The sequence below is a fragment of the Sorex fumeus genome, unplaced genomic scaffold (genome assembly GCF_029834395.1).
Source record: "Sorex fumeus unplaced genomic scaffold, SorFum_2.1 ptg000128l, whole genome shotgun sequence".
NCBI classification, from domain to species: domain Eukaryota; kingdom Metazoa; phylum Chordata; class Mammalia; order Eulipotyphla; family Soricidae; genus Sorex; species Sorex fumeus.
This window is the reverse complement of record NW_026606185.1, coordinates 52708528-52726642: the sequence shown is the minus strand read 5'-3', so window position 1 is coordinate 52726642 and position 18115 is coordinate 52708528. Positions and strand designations below refer to the sequence as shown.

Sequence of the window (18115 nt, the reverse complement as noted above, 5' to 3'; positions counted from 1 at the left end):
AGAAGTACACTTCTCTGTACTTGTAGTACTTTATGGCTCTTAGCATAAAGAAACTAAGACAGGTGGCTTGGCTTCAAAGACTTCTTCATAAGTATCTTGCACATACTTTCCCCAGATGATTAAAAATGAAAATCCTCCCTAACACAGACAAGGAACAGCTTCTGTCATAGCTAGCATGCACACGGTTCTAATAAAATAATCTGAATTTTTTAAATCTATTATTCTAAAACCCTCCTACTTCTACACTCACATTAAAGAGGACCAAAAATCAGTAATTTCTATAGAGTATCTTTAAAAAAAAAATCTGCTAATAAAACTGAAACCACCAGGGGCTCTGGATACCTTAATGTCTGAGCACGTGCTCTATTCCACATGTTGGAAGCTGGACTGATCCCTGGCACCACCTGGTCACCAGGGGCTGCCAGAAGCAACCCCCTAGCACTGAGTTGAAGTAGCCCTGAGCACTGCCAGGTGAAACCACCCCCCCACACCCACACCCCACCCTACTGATCCAAACAAGCCCTGAACCCACGAGACTTTTTACAAACTAAATTAGGGCTTTTAAACAAAAGTATTGCAAGTACTTAAGAATACAAGCAAGTTGGTAGGAAGTTATTTTGAAAAGAAAAATATGGATAGCAAGGATCAAGATCTTATTTTAAATTTTAGCAATAAGCAAACTATGGTGGGCTTATTAAGACCTTCTGAGCAAGAAAGTATATGACTTACTCAATTAAGCTGGTATAAGGATGACTATCATGCATAAGTGTTTCTTGTATCTCAAATTTGTAAATACACTTTGTAAGTGAATCTTAGTACACTCACAAAGGCCCTCAAGGAAAAAGTAAAAAAATTCTGTAAGATAATCCTTGACTTTACTTCATACTATATATCCTGTGTATAAATAACCAGTTCTATTTCTGCTACAGAAAAATAAAAGTTAAAAAACAAACAAACAACTCTCCATGATAGCTACTGTCCCTGGAGAAGTCCTGGTAGAGGATGAGGGAGGAGAAAAAAACAGTGAAAGCTGCCCAATAGTGCTGGCTGTTGCCTGCCATTTAGTAGAAGGTGTCTCGCCACTGAGGTTGGACAGAAAAGTGCAGAAGAAAAAAACTTAAAATCAAACCTAGAATTCAACTTTGTATGATGAGACTCAGTTTTATTTAGGCTACTGTCTAAGTAAAAAGCATACATATTGTATCTGTGGTACAGTCAATACATTTGCAATTTTTTCTACTTAAATTCTCTATACAAAGTCACTGCCAATTGATATGCTCAAAGATGGGCAAAAGGGCTTAGAATAACCAAAAGGTATAAAAAAGTTTGCAGTCTTGCCCCAAGATACAAAAACTGAATTTTAAACAATATCATAACATACATGATTTAAACAGTATACGAAAAAAAGTCACACATCAAATCAAGTACAAAAATATTTAAACTACCTACTATGAACTGTAATGTTCCATTATTCTGCACAGTATTTAACATAGAATTTAGCAGTTTCCAAAATACTCATTATTTAGTTTAAGCATTGCCACTTTTGCAGAGCAGTGAGATATTAGGTGGAGTGGCATGCTTTTAGTGTTTTTAAAATACAAAACCTTTCCCTATGCATTAATGAAGGAAAGAAATTCTTCTTCTAGGCGTCTGAGTAACCGACCTTAAGCCTAGAAACAGAGAATACAAGTTTAACAGGGCAAAGTATACTTCTTGATCATTATCCAAAGGGATAACAAAATGTAATTTTAAATGATACTTTTGTCAGATCATTTTAAGGAAATCTCACTATACACAGAAATTAGTGTTTTGTCTTGACGAACATGAAACCGAGGTCGCAAGACAATCTGAATTGAAATCTTCACTAGTTTAACTTGCAAAAAAATATTTTGAATAAAAGGTTATAATACATTACTATCTTATTCTTAAAACAGAGAATCAAGTTGCTCTTGGTAAAATTAACTCACCCACATGGCACAATATTTTGGAGGAAAGTATGTTCAACAGTAACAACTTGCACACAAAATAACATAGGTGAATTAACTTTGAGAACTTCTCTGCCTTTAAAATCACCAATATTGAATTTATTCCGTAGAATAACACACGTGTTGATGTTCTGCATATAAAAGGCTCTAAGATGTCTGAAAAGGGCTAAAATTTCCAGCATTGGGATGGTTCCTTCATTCATAACTGGTGAAGATTTTATAAGAATGTGTTTTTCCTGATCTTCAAGCTCTGAGCCATGCCTGAAAAAAAGTTCTACATAGGAAAAAAAAATTGTTTTAATCCAGTTTCTGTCTGCTAGGAGCAAGGCAGCAAACACATCTTTCAACCCTTTATGAAAAGATAAAGCAGAACAAAAGTGAAATATATCTTCAGATTATAAACAGGATTGTACTGTATAGTTCACCATCCTGATACTGATAAGGTCCCAACAGTAATAGACCTCAGTCTAAAGGCTGTGGGTCGGCAATAGGCATGGTGTGAAGTACTTCATCGAGGAGCTGGAGGGCCCGGTGCAAGTGAATCTCGATCCAGCAAGGGGTTTCTTTAATGCTCTGTCTTGGGTAATCTGGCCCCCAACCTTTCACAAAACTCATCCTGAGTATGCATAAGCGCCGAAGGTCATCAACTCCAATCCCCGCAGCAGCTGACAAACCTAAGGAAAAGATTTGAAAGAGGTCAGAGGACAGGCTGGTCTCTTTGCATCCTCCCTAGATTTACATTAAAGTGAGCCGCTTTCTTTATTCCTTTTCCTCAGCATAAAATTTCTGTCAATGTGTCAAGAAGTGCAGATCTAATCTTTTCAACAGGGACTGAAAACTTTTGGTTAAGACAATTTACTTGGGTCTACTAACTACCATCAATTATCAATTCAATGAGCACAATCCACCAACACTCCACCAATTTGTTCTGTTTAGAAGTGGAGATGAGAGAATTTTTTAAAAATCAGTTATTAGGAGGTAATGCAAATTCACAGATTGGTTCTAAGAACCTTACTGTCTGTCCAAACACCCTAGATCAGATAAGACATGATTAACAGTCTAGTTCTGCTAGACTTCTTGGAAGACCCATCTGATGTCTGTCTCAGCTTCACAATATAACAGACATAATATGCAGCTACTCAATGGGGACAACAGATGAGAATGAGAAATTTAACAACAGTTCTGGATTCTTCGTAAAAGCAGGTTTGTAACATCGAAGCTAGCAAATTAACAGTTTTAGATGCCTGAATTGTGAAAAACAAAAAAACAAAAAAAATCTCTAAATGAGTATGCTTTATTTGTCTCTAAATTGTCAACTCCTGAACATAAGTCACAATGGAGACGCTGCACTGCATCTAATTTCCAGTCAGAACATACAGTCATATAGTCAATCTGCATTCATCAATATTACAATGAAGCTAATGGGAGGAATCTGCATGTACTGTAGAGAAACCTGCAGGGCCACTGCAGTTTTCTTAGCCAGTGTGATTTGCTTACCACACTGAAGAGGTTAAGAACAGGGGTTGAATGAATCACTAGTTATGCCTTCAGACGTGGAAGATGGGTGCCACGTGTTTCCATCATAAAAGTCTATAGTCAGGAGTTTAACTCTGCAGTAAAAAATTCCCCATCAGTGTGAAACCTGGCACACAGTTCAATTTTACCCTAAAATTAAAAAAAAGTCTACAAGTTATCAAAATACCACCCTCACTTAATTTTCTCTCCATGCTTAGCATACATTAAAAAAAAAATTGGAGGTACCTAATTCTAAAATTTAAATATACTCTCCTAGAACAAAGCCAAGTACAATGGTGATTATAACCCACCCTGGCTGGTGAGGCAGGAATTAAAAGCATCAATTTAGGGGAAGGGGGGAGAGCCAATCTAACAATCATCCCCTTTCTGTTATCCCATACTCCCTTTGTGATACAAAACGAATGGAAAACAGGGTCCAAGACAAAGGGTAACTCCTACAAGAACAGTTTTACAAACTCAAGTATGTTAGCATCCCAGTTTTAAAAAATTTCCAACTTCTATTGTTGCTTAAAATAACTAATCAACTGAGTGAGTCAATATAAAACAACTATCACATGTCACGAACAATGAAAGCGTACTTACTGATAGCTGGAGCTATTCCACCTACTGATCCTGGGCCCGGGATGTTTCCAGCCACAGCTGCGGCCTGGGCAGCGGCTGCAGCTTGAGCAGTGGCTGCCTGCTGCTGCATCTGGCGATGACACTGGCGCAAATCAAAGACCTTAAAGAATGCATATTTAATGCGATGAGTCCATCAGAAAAGATTCCATACTTTAAAAAGTAATGCAGCTTATTTCTAATTCATGGCTTCGATTAGCTCTAGAAGAATTAATTTACAAGTTTAAGTTCACTGTTAGGAAAGATGTGGCTCAGCGCTCACCCAGAGGCTCACTGCTACCAGGATAGCTCTGGTTGTCACACGCTTCTGCAAGTTCACTATGGATCAGCTGTTATTGCCACTGCGAAAAACCCTGCCTGTCTATGGAACAGTTAAATAATATAAGCAATTCAGAGCCAGGGCGATAGTATAGCAGGCAAGGGGCTTGCCTTGCACAAGACTGACCTACGTTCAATCCCTGGCACCTCATTCGGTCCCTGAAGCCAGCCAGTCAGGAGTGAACCCTGAGTGCAGAGCCAGGAATAAGCCCTGGGCATTGCTGGGTGTGGCTGCCCTCTCCCCAAGAAAGAATATAACTAATTCAATGGCTCAGAGTTAAGTACAGCTGATGACTTTGATCATATATCATTTTTTTTCTCATTCTAGCTATTTGAAGAAGTATAACAAATGGTACTACCACAATATAAGAAAAATTATTTGATTTTCTGGCAACATTTACTTCAGTATATAGGACAAAAGCCCCAAAATATCGGGAAATCGCTATAAAATATTTTTTTTAACATTTCTTTTTTTCCCCTTTATTTTATTTTATTTTTTTTTTAAGTTGTAGATTTACAATTTTTTGTGCCTTGGTTTCAATTATACAATGATCAGATACTCATCCCTCCACCAGTGCCCATTTTCCACCACCATGGATAATATCCCTCCCAGCTATAAAATATTTAAGAAACAAAGAAAGAAAGAACAAGCAAATGTAAAATCTTAACAACTACTAAATCTACTGGGTATCTGGGCTATCCCTATACTAATTTTTTCTTTTTTGTACATTCACAAATGTTTATATGTTTTTTAAAAAATCAACTGTTTTAAATCCTATCATTGGTATTTATTTACTAACTATCCAAGTCTACTGTCACTGGTATCTACAAATTACATCAGTGATGCTTAACTACTCTAGAGCTCACAGAAAATTTACAAATAATTTTCTTACCTATAAAACGAGAATGCTAAGTGTACTGACTTTCTCACAGGAGTTTTATAAACATGGAACAGTATACAAGAAGTTGTGATAAAGGTTACTTACTGACCCCACCAGCCATTACCTTTCTCGATAGCTATGTCAAAGGCTGGAACAATAAGGAAGGGGCTTGCTACTTTAATCTTTGCCTTCGTAAACATATGGGATGTTCTTTCCCATATGTTTCATAAACAACTTATTTCCCATAAACAACAAACTACAGATGAAAAATAACATCATCCTTTTTTTTTACAAAAAAATGTTTTACTGTGCTTTCTAACAACCAACATGAAGTAAACTATTTTTTCCCTTTTTTTTTTAATGTAGGAGTACTGCTATTTATTCAGCCACTGATTAGCTGATTGAATTAATCAACCCTTCTTAAATATACAACGACTTTGCTTTTTTCTTTCCCCCTCGGTACTGGGAATGGAACCTTGGTCTCATGCATGCAAGGCATAAACCCTTCCAGTAAGCTATATTCCTGAGCCCAGTACTTTTGCATTTTTTTTAAGTAACTGGAAGCCTACATAAGACTGGCCGTCCACAGGAGATGTAGGAAATAAGAATAGAGTAGAAACAAGACTGTTGGATGAAAGCCTTAGTATTTCAATTTCCAAATCATGTGACTACCCTGAAAGTAATCCCTACCCCGAAAGTAAATTTAAAAAATTCTTCCTGGCAACCAGAGACAGTACAAGGGCTAAGGTGCTTGCCTTTCTGTGACCAACTCCAGGTTGGAGCCTGGTACTAAAAGGTCCTCCATGCAACATTATAGTGCCGTAGAGGCCCAAGGCACTGCTGGCACAGCTTAGGTCCCTGGCATCACCGAGTCTGAGCAACACTGTATTCTTTGGCAATGGTTCCTTGAACCATTGGCCCAGTTAGAAGAACATCACCAGGAGTAGCCTGTAGGCTCCCTAAGCATCGTTTAGCAGTCTACCCTAAAATCCTATTAGGCACAAAATCAAAATATGAGCAAGTATCGTTATCCTTGACAATATTAAGTTCAAGAAGTGGCTGAAAAGATGGCTCAATGGTCAAAAAAGCACATGCTTTGTATGCAAGAGGCCCAGGATCAGTCCCTGGGAATGTAAAATCCTGAACACCAGTAGGAGCAACCTCCACCCCAGGTTGCTGAGAGCAAGCCCTGAGCATGGAAGGGTGTGCCTACCACACCTTAAAAAAAAAAAATCAAAGATTGCATAGTATACTACTTTATCAAAAGACCGAAAGACACTTAGAACCTACATCACTGACTTTCAAATTAAGAAGATTCTAATAAAATGAAAACATTCTGATAATGTCTAACTTGGTATTTACACAAACCGTAAGCTCATATAGCAATAAAAAAAAAAAAAGACAAAACTTGGGCCAGGGAGATATTCAAAGGGCTGCAGCACATGCCCGGGCATGCACCAAACCCTGGGTTTAATCTCTAGCACTGCATGGCCTTCCTAGCACAGCTGGGGAGGCCTTGGGGGCCCCCAGCACCACTGGGGAATAACTAAAACAAACAAAACAAAAACAAACAAGAGAACTCTCCAAATAGCAAATGACATTCCTCTTTGCTGGCCTCAGTGTCTGTTTTCAAGGTTTTCCTGACTTGCACCAGTCAAGGACAAAGGGAGAAGTCAAAATTTTGTCAAACAAAGATGAAATAAATGTATTACATAGCAAAACTATTAATCCTCAAAGTTTCTAGGGCAAAAGAATTAAAAAGCTGGATCTGGAAATCAGAAGTCGTCCAATGACAGAAGGAGCCATTATTTCTCAAGATTTCCCAAAAGTACATTAGAGTATATTGGCTATGTCTTATCTTATGAAATTAAGTATCACAACACAGAAACTCAGATATCTGAAAAAAAAATCTATCTATAACTTCTTCAATTACTGGGTAGGAATAAATTGCTTTTTAAGAGTAGCTTTAACAGGTGAAACTGAGCAGAAAGCAGAGTTAATTCTCTGTCCCTATCCAAGTAACTCTACCAACAACATATCTTATCACGTTGGTATATTCGTTATAATCAAAAAGTGTTGATTTATTAACACCAAAGTCCATAACTTATATTAAGTCTCTCTCTTGGCTTTGCAAGTTCTGTGGATTGGATTAAAGTATAACAATATGTATTCAACATGCTGAACCATATGGAATTATTTCACTACCTTAAAATTCCTGCGCTGGGAAGGAGATGAAATAGTAGGTAGGGCATTTGCCTCACATGCAGTCCCCCCCCGCCCCTTCCTCCAGCACAGCCAGAAAGAATCCTGAGCGCTGAGCTAGGAGTAACCTCTGAGCATTGCTGTGAGCTAACTCCCACCCCACCACCCAAACAACCACCACCACCACCAACCTGTGCTGTGCCTATACATCCTTCTCCTCTCTTATCCCTGGACATCACTAATATTACTAGCCTAGTGAATAGACTCTAAGTAAAACCCTGATGGTTTTATCTTTCCCAGAATGTCAAAAAATGTAATTGCACAGGATGTGGCCTTTTAGGCTTTTTTCCACTTTCTATGTGCTTTTAAGATTCCTGTTTTTATGATCTGCTACTTCATTTATTTTGTTTGTGGGCTACACCTGCTGGTGCTCAGGAGACTTATTCCTGACTGCACTCAGGGATCACTTCTGGTGGACTCAGGGGGCCATACGGGGGTGCCAGAGATCGAGCCTGGGTTGGCTGTATGCAAGGCAAGTGCCCCACCGATTATACTATTGCTTCAACTGTTCATTTATATAAATCAGTGCAATTACATTCCACTGTGTGAATAAAGCAGAGTTTATCCATTCATACCTTCTGAAGGATATACGTTCCTTCCAACATTTAGCAATTATGAATAAAGCTACTATAAACATTCACGAGCAGACTTCTGCCAGACTTAAGTTAATAACTCATTGGGGAGCATGACTGCTAGATTCCATGTTACCAACCAGTAGTTTTGTTTTTGTTTTGCATGTGAGAAACTGCCAGATCTTTCAAAGCAGCTGCAGCCATTTTGTACACCCACAAGCAATGGATCCAAATTCTTATTCACATCCTCACCAGTATTTAGTGTTCCTACTGTTTTGGATTTTCATTATCCTACCAGGTTATGTGGTAGTATCACTTTGTTGTTTTAATTTGTAATTTCATAATCACATAAACTGTCGAAACTTTTCATACATTATCTGGTAAACACCTACACTTCTTTGCAGAGATATATGTTAAGTTTTTTTTTGACCATCTTTAACAAAGTTGCTTTCTTTTACTGATTTTTTAAATTTTTATAAATTTTCAGATAATAGTCATATCAAATAAGTCTTTTGCAGTTATTTTTCTCCTAGTTTGTGGCTTTTATTTGCTTTCTTCCGTCTTTTGCAGAAACATTTCTAATTTTAATTAAGACTGGTCAATTATGGCATATGACCTTGGGATATTGTCTGAAGAGTTAAAGAGCCATACTAAAGGTCATCTACATTTTCAGTTATGTCATCTAACACTTTTACAGTTGTATGCTTTACATTTAGATCTATACAACCACGCTAAAGTAACTGTTGTTTTTTAAAAGCTATCATTAACCAGCATATAAACTTATTATATGATTGTAAATATTATATATGAACATATATAATCTTATTACATATTACTTTAGTCTAGGCAAAATTCAAACTCTCAACAATAGCCCATCCCCCACCTTTACCTAGTTATTAAAATAACAAACATCCTCCCAACAGGTTCTTTACAAAAGACCTTGGGGGTGGGGAATCAAAACCACCAGATAAACCACACCCTATATGGATGGTTAAATAAGTAGGATGGTTAAAACTGTGGAGTCAAGATGTACTAATGATGATGACATAAAAAAATTCGAAACCATCACATGCTAAGAGAAATGCAGAATGACACGGCCACTTTGGAACTAGTTCAGTAGTCTCAAAAGTTACACACAATGTTACACTTTATGACCCAATAATTCCATTTCCAGATATGCAATAGAAGTGAAAGTGACATATGTGCACACAAAGTGTGTGAATGTTCACAGCAGTATTACTCATAATACAGTCCTCAAATGGAAACTCATGTGTTTATCAACTAATAAATGAATAAAGAAAATGTGGTATTAGAATATTATTATCCATAAAAAGGAGTGAAGTGCATACAAATGCTACAATGAAGTTTGAAAACATTACACTTAGTGTAGGAAGACACGGAAAACCACTTTATATGACACTATACAAAATACATCCAAGGCAAATACAGAGCAAGAAAATAGATTGCAAGTTGTCTAGGGCTGGGAAGTTTAGTGGAATGATAACTAAAGGACACAGATTTCTTTACTGAGTGAGTAAAAAAAAGTTATAAAATTGCAGTAACTGTACAACCTGTGCATGTCCTGTGAATCTCTGAACTGCATACTTTACTTTGTTTTACTGAGTCCTACCCAGCAATGCTCAGGGCTTATTCCTGGTTCTGTTCTCAGGGATCATTATTGGTGGGGCATGGAGACATAACGTGCCAGAAATCAAACAGTGGCCAGCTCATGAAAGTGCCAGAACCACTGTACTATCTCCCAGCTCCCTGCATATATTTTAAATGCATGAATTACATAGTTTGTGAGTTTTATCTTAGCATCTCAATATAGCTCTTAAAAAGACTGAGTGCTAGGGCTAAGAAACATAAAATAAAAACAGATCTTACTTTTGTAAGCCAAAGAAGAAGAGCTCTTATAAAGAATTAAACATTTACTTCACTTAAAACCTATAAAATGACATTCCAAATTCATCATATTCTCATGAACACAAGATGAACTTTCATCTCACATGACATAATGGGGAAAAAGAAAGTATCTTACAAGAAAAAAACATAATTAAATTCCAGCTTTTTGGTTTACAAAGCTGAAGGATAGTTCTCCAAGCCTGTTTCCCTTGTTTTAATGGGGATGGTGGAAAGAGCTTTCATTCCTCAGTGTGGGCACTCTTGGTTGTATTCTTCATGTTACCTGAATACAGTTCTCCCTAATAATATTACTGGTGAGACTGAATCTTACAACCAAAGCAGTACATAAAGAATTAACAAAACAGAAAATGTCAAGAGCTATATTTAGGACATAAGAAGGTTTGTCTGACAGGGCTGGAGCGATAGCACAGCAGTTAGGGTGTTTGCCTTGTACGCAGTCGACCCAGGTTCGATTCCCAGCATCCCATATGGTCCCGAGCACCAGCAGGAGTAATTCCTGAGTACAGAGCCAGGAGTTAACCCCTGTGCATCGCCCAGTGTGACTCCCCCCGCCCCCTCAAAAAAAGGTCTGTCTGAAAAAGAACAATACTTTATTTGGGAAACTGTAATGATGCTTTTGAAATATTTTTGAAGCTCTTTGATTTACAATACTGTTCACGACAGGGTTTCATGAGCATACAATGGTCAACCACTGTACCTTCCACTCGAGTATCTGCTTTCCTCCACTATTATCCAAAGCGTCCCAGCCCATCCATATATTTTCAAAATCTGATCATTTAGAGGTCAACGAGATACAGGGCATACAATCCAGGTTCAATCCCTGGCATTACATCCTAAGCTCAACCAGGGAGAGCTCTGGAAGCCACCTGGCACTGCAGAGTCCCAAAATACCCAAATCCCCAGCACTCCACCTTAGCAGAGCCACGGTGCAGTTGACCTAGTGTATCCAGGAGTACGTCCCAGATCCCGGGTACTGCACTGGGAACCCCCCCTCTGGCCCCCCAAATAAAATCTTAAACACAGCTGCTATGACATGATAGGATGCTATTTTTCATTACATTCAAACATCCCTACTACTATTCAAGGCAAAGGCTGTTATAAAAATCTATTCATGTTCATGGTTTCTTAAGAGATGACTGTATCTGAGACATTGGGGAAAGTTTCTCACAGGCAATCTATACCAAAACAGAAATGCTACTTGCATTAACCTGATAATGCAAGAAATAAGTTCAGTAAGATTACACATTTTAAAGACATTTTAATCCCAAATCTGGTTCATTCACAAATATAACATAGTAGTCCTCTGTCCTTCAAATTACATAATTACATAGACTTCAAATCAAAATGACCAGTATATTCTTTTCTTTGCTCCAATCACAAATGTTAGACAACTATTAAAATTAGCTGTCCTCCAAACCGATCATAAAATTTGGGGGGCTGGAACAATAGCAAAGCGGGTAGGGTGTTTGCCCTGCACGCAGCTGACCTGGGTTCGATTCCCAGCATCCCATATAGTCCCCTGAGCACCGCCAGGAGTAATTCCTGAGTGCAGAGCCAGGAGTAACCCCTGTGCATAGCCGGGTGTGACCCAAAAAGAAAAAAAAATGTGTATGTAAATACAAGGCCCCAGCAACAGGCAAAGAATAAAGTTACTCTGAGAGCCTTTATTTCACAATTTCTAAGCACTGCAAGGCTACAGTAAAGATTTTTTTTAAAAATATAGATTTTTAAAAATCTAAATTTTAGATTTAAAATCTAAATATAAAAATCTAATTTTAAAATCTAAATTTTAGATTTAAAAACCATCTAAATTAAAAAAATTTTTTTTTTTAAAATCAGTTCTAGAGATAGTATTTAATTGTAAGGTAAATCTAATCTTTTTAGGGATTTTGGCAGGGAGGGGCTGAGAGGGTAAGGGTCTCCAAAATGTAGCTCAGGAGGTCCACAGGCCTCTCCTGGAGATTCTTGGTCATCTGAGTTGGCAGTTCAATGCAAGGGCCCTCAGAATGCTTTGCTGTTCAGGACCTGTAAATGGCAGGGATTACCTGGGCCACCCCAGGTTTGCTAGGGGACCCCCAGTACTACACCCAGGGATGCCTGCTAGACTATGAGGTGCCGGATCAAACCAGAGTTTGCTCATAAGGCAAGCACCTTATCTATCTCTCTGCTCCAAGAAGGGTATCATTTTCCAACAAGCAGAAGACTGAATATTGTATGTAGAAAAATGAAATTGGATCCTTTTCTGTATATCCATACAGAAAAACCCAAAATAGATTACAGTTCAAATTAAAGAATTTAAACTATAAAATCCTTAGAAGAAAACATAAGAGTAAATCATCATAACCTTACTATAGGCAATGGGTTTTTTAATATCCCTCACAAAGCACAAGCAACCAAAGACTAGGACTATACTAAAAATTAAAACCTCATGATTGTAAAACAAAAATACGTTCAGAGTACTTTAAAAAGACAAAACCAAATTAAAAATGGGCAAAGGATCTGAAAAGACATGTTTTCCAAAGAAGATATGCAAATGACCAACAAACACATGTAAGGATGCTCAGACTATTAGATAACTGCAAATCAAAATCACATCTATTGCTTCAAATGCACGAACATGGCTTAAAATAACAAAGACATAGTAACAATCATTGATAAAGAAATGATAATCCTCACATGTACGAGAAAAAAGTAAAATGCCAAAATCCTTTTGAAAAAGTCTGGCAGTACCTCAAAAACCTGAACACCGAATTAGTCTTTTGATCCAGCAATTCAATTCCAAAGTATATAACCAAGTAAATAAAAATTTACATTGGCCTAAAAACTTATACATTCGTGTTCAATAGCATCATTATTCCTAATAATCAAAACATGGAAACAGTCCAATCATCCACTAAATGGTAATGGATAAGTAAGATCCATCATGGAGAATAGGAACTAACGAGAAGTATAAGAAGCAGCAGCAGAGGATAGAATTCCACTCCTTTGAGTGACATGGAAAGAGAAACAGTTGGTTTCTCTCAGGGCTACAGCTGGGCATAAAAATGCTATAATATGCTTTGACATACAATTCAGAAGTATACTTAGGACTTAAATTATTGCCCGTGGCAAAGGTAATCATCAAAGAAACCTATGCAACAGGAATTAAGCCCTGAGCATACCTGGGGTTGGAAATCAATTTCCTCAAGAGACAAAATTCCTCTACCTCCTAAATATAAGAATTGGTTCTGAGATGTGGATCCCTGGATGCCAGACTAAGACAAGATGCCCTATAAGGAGAAGCAATAACAAGGAGGAAAAGGAAAATGAAATAAATTTAACTCTCTCTCAAGACAAATATGCCAACAATTCAGATTACAAAGCATACGAGGAAATCCAATCAATTAAAAAAATTGTAGCAAAGCATGACTAAAATGTCTTGCAGAAAAAATGAAAACTACGAATACAAATAAACACTTCACATTCCAAAGCTATTCCTAATAAATCATTCTATATTTGTGGGTACATAAAAGTATATATAAATGTTCATGACAATATGCCTTTAATAAAAGTGAGATCATATTCTTTACATAACAACCAGCTTTTCTATACCATGAATAATCATTTATTATGAAGCTTTTAACAGGAAATTCCTATGAATCCCAGGAAATGTGATACACAGCAGGGTGATTATGCTTTGTAGAAGTCTGGATCAAAGTGATTCATAGTAAAATATTTTGAGAAAATGAGTATGTTTAGAACTGACTTTAGATCACGCCAGGGTGAAAGTATAACAAATGGAGAAACCTATCTTTGATAATTGGCAAAATGCTCAAAACTGTTAAAACTAAATAAAAGGTAAGCGAAGTTTTATTATTTTATACTTTATTATTTTCTCTATACTTACTACCTAGAAGTCTCATTAAATTTTTTTAATGAGAGTGGTAGTACATGCACAGAGCCCTGGGTTCTATCTCCAGGACCACGTTGCTTTCAAGCACCACAGAGGAAAACCCACAACAAAGAAAAGCAGGTTAGGAAATTTTCTATATTCTTAACTGAACTAAACAGACTAAAAAAGAGATATTGGATTTAATGCTGATACAATCATGCAATCCCGTTTTGAGAGGCACAATTTATACCGTTTGTATGTATTAAGCAATTTCCTGGAAAAGAAATACTAAATACAGTTAATTCCCTAATTTATAATAGTTAACAATGAGGACACTGGGAAGAATATTAAAAAATAAAATTAAAAACATAATTAGGAGGCCAGAGTGGTAGTACAGTGAGTAGGGCATTAGCCTTGCACGTGGCTGACTGGGATTCAATCTCTGGCACCCGTATGGTCTTCTGAGCCCACCAGAGTGATTCTTGAGCACAGAATCAGGAGTAAACCTGATATGACTGAGTGTGGCCGGTGTGACCCTCTCGCACTCCAAAAAATCCATATTTAGGCCATCTAAATACAGCGCTCTCTTCTAAAAGTTTAAGCATAAATTTAATATAGGTTGAATATGAAGTAATTAATGAAAAATACCTCAAGTTTAATTTGCAAAATAATACAGTACATGACAAAATAACCTTTACAATATCTGCTATCAATGAATTTTACATTTCTCAAGATCTTTAATTAGAAAAATATTAATTTTAGAATTCCCAAAGATTGGTTGAGATAAATTTCCAAAATTTTAAATTATTTTATATCAAAATAATACAAGTTTGGAGGTGTCACTCAGTATGCTCAGGAACATTGTCACTCAAAACAACTTACAAATTTGCTAAAAAAAAAAAAAAAAAACCAGCATAATGCAACCAGAAAACCAGATAACTGATCTTGACAATAACTGCTATAGGCAAACATAATTTGATTGCTTGATAAGAAATTTTTCTAATTCTCTACTGCTAACTTACACTTGAAAAAAAAAAAAGCTTTCTAAATCTAATATATTCAAGTAAAACTGCAACTAACCTTTATATATGCACTTGGGTAGATCTTATGAACCGCATCTCCAGGTGCACGCCCAGCTTCTCTGTCTAAGTAGTAACTTTGTACAAAGACTGCGTGGTCGCTAAGGCACCTGACCCAAACATCACCTTCACCTTTACATTCCAACTGTACACCTTTGCCTATGTGCAACCTTTGAAAGAAAAAATAAAATTGTTTCATTTTGTTAAGTATTTCAAAATAAATTTTAATCTAAATTATATGTTATACCCAATATTACATCTAGATAGTAGTATATACCTTATCATTATAAAAACATTATTTTCCTTTGCAGTTACACTATTCAAATTAATAACCATTAATAGCTACCTGTGACGCATTCAATATGCCAAATACAGTAACAACAAGTCTCACAATGTTACTGGGCCCACTCGAGCAAATCGATGAACACCAAATCAATGAACACCGGGAGGACAGTGCTACAGTGCTACAGCTACATTTAAATTCACTATTTAATTTACTAAAATTAAAGTTTCATTACCTGGCCCATACTTTAAATGCTCAAAACTAGCTTCTACTATATTAGACACTGTGTAGTAGCTGACCACTTCCTTCATCACAGAAAATCCTATTAAGCTGCACTGGCTTAAAAAGTAGGTAATATAGGGTCCAGGAAGATGGCTCAGAGGTCAGGAGTCCATGTCTTGCATACACAAGGCCCCTAGCTGAATCTCTGGCACCACATGACCCCTAAGTACTCTCAGGTCTATTCCTAAAGGGCCCTCAAGCACCTCCAGGATGACCCTATGACCCTAATGGCTGCAAGCACTGCATGGTTAAGAAACCATATCATTGTGCCCAAGCACTGAATTGGCCAACCGGTTGGCTAAGAATCACTGGGAGTAGCCCAGGTGCCCTATAAGCACTGTTTGGTAGGACTCCCACAGCCACAAGAGTGTTGTCAATCATATATAGACAGCGATAGAACCAAGATCATGTGCTTAGTTGTGAATTTTCACTTTATACTTTCTAAAATTAAGTATATGCCTAAAATTGTGTTTTTCTGTAATATTTTATCTAATGCACTTAAAATTCATTATACAAACTTTTTAAATTAACATTTTAAGGATTACTTAAGAAAAGATTATCAATATTTAAGCATTTCCTTTTTATCAGTTTTTCAACACTGTAACTTTTAGAAAACTTGGCTTCATTTTCTTTTTCCTTCCAACAAATTTTAGATATATAATCAAAAAGAGAAAAATTAATTTTCACACTAGAATCCAATATATCTAGTTTTAATTCAAAATTCAGAAACCTCAGTCTTAAAGAAAAGTAATCTTTATCTCTATAATGTTATTTTAAATGACATCTACAATTAAAATGGAACGCTTCTGAATTATTAAGATGATTACTGTATATTAAAACTTACAAAATTTGCATTACAAAACACTACATTAAACATGAACATGTTCAATTTTTAAAATAACTATCTAACTATATCGTCAATACCTTGCTCTCTCAATGGCTTCTGTCCTGTGGACATTGGAGAGTTGACCCAAGCAAAAGCGATCTCCTCCAGAAGGGTCCACGTATCCATCAACAGTAACAATAGGGCAGCTTGAAGGAACCTTAAATGTCTCTCCTACCTGAACATCCATTTCAAAGTAAGCGATGGAACACCAATATTCAGGAGCTACAGGAGATAAAAGGCAGCGAACATTCACTCAGTTGAAAAAGGTGTAAGGCTTTTTCACATCATAAATCAAAGGTTTACTTGGTTAGAGAAAGAGCTCACGGGGCTAAGCACATGCTTCCCATGCAGGAGGCCTAGGTTCCATCCCTGGCACTGCATGGTCAACCCCTGGGAAGGGGCATAGTCCAAAACACCCCTGTCCGCCACAAAAATGCTTTTCCTAAAAAACTGTATAAAGAAAGAATTATCTTAAAAACAGCCAAGGGAATTTGATTATAATAACACTGCAGTAAAAGGCAGGCATCTCTCTTTGATTTTTACCTCAGTACCCATCACTCAGAGGAGTTTTTGAAGCTCTAAATCATTTTTAGTATCTGGAATTTGGTTCTTACCTCATAGGTCCCAGTCAACTGAGAATTTAAAGAACAAAGTAATCAGAATCTATAAGGAATTTTTAAAAACATGTTTCACTTGATTTTGTAATAGTATTTTCTTAAATATTAACCTCAGCAAGCTGCCAAGCTGCCAAATCACCCCAGGCGGATGACTCTCTGGGCTGAAGATTAAGAACAAAGGCAGACAGACGCCCTTCCTTCCCCAATAGGCCCAGCAGCCCCCACGCTCAACATCCTCCAACATGTAAATGGCTCAGCTCCACGCTCCTGGAATGTGTGGCTGCACTGCGTGACATCGCCAAATTTCACAGTATGGACAGCCCAATAGGAGCACAGCAATTTGATGGTAAAGTTGTGTAGAACCCCACCAAGCTCACTGAGCAAAAAATAGCATAGAAGGCTCAATTAGCACCAACCAGTTCAGTAAATCCTTAGACACTGGCTTTATTTATGTTTGTTTGTTTATTTTTTGCTTTTTGGGTCACACCTGGCGATGCACAGGGGTTACACCTGGTTCTGCACTCAGAAATTACCCCTGGCAGTGTTCAGGGGACTATATGGGATGCTGGGAATCCAACCCGGGTGGGCCGTGTGCTATCGCTCCAGCCTCAGACACTGACTTTAACACCACCAATGTGGATATAACAATCACAAACTGATTTTCATTGATTATTTTCTGGTAATTTCATTTGCCATTTCATTGTAACAAGCAATCTGAAGTGAATTTGTTTGTGCCTGCTAAGGAAATTGGTTTGGGGGAGGGGGGATGGGAAACTGGGAAGTTCTTAGAGGGAAGGTTACACTGGTAGTGGGATTGGTGTTGAAACACTGAAAGTATCAACTGTATTATTAACAACTTTGTAATTCACGGTGCTTAAATTAAAAAAAAATCTTGTATCCTCAAAACCTCGGACTCTAAGATGTATACAGAGGATGTGTCCTTAAACAATCTGTGGCATATTTTACACATCACTGAGAGGGTATGAACAATGCAGCCAA

General features: G+C 37.2%; 1 protein-coding gene across 3 annotated transcripts in view; it reads right to left on the bottom strand.

The window, feature by feature from the left end:
- Positions 1-1130: 1130 nt before the first annotated feature.
- Positions 1131-18115, bottom strand: part of SMAD4 (SMAD family member 4) — a 57970-nt gene continuing 40985 nt past the window's right edge. The window contains exons 9-13 of one of the 3 annotated variants that reach the window (XR_008795532.1): positions 16538-16721; positions 15050-15218; positions 4104-4242; positions 3483-3650; positions 2529-2659 (exon numbers count right to left, since the gene is read on the bottom strand). Coding sequence is in view for 1 of the 3 variants with exons in the window: in XM_056138002.1 (XP_055993977.1) it covers positions 2448-2659; positions 4104-4242; positions 15050-15218; positions 16538-16721 (704 nt within the window). In the remaining 2 variants the exon portion in view is untranslated. Of the gene's footprint in view, positions 2660-3482; positions 3651-4103; positions 4243-15049; positions 15219-16537; positions 16722-18115 lie in introns of all 3 variants that reach the window. The other 2 variants (XR_008795531.1, XM_056138002.1) reach the window with 2 other exon arrangements.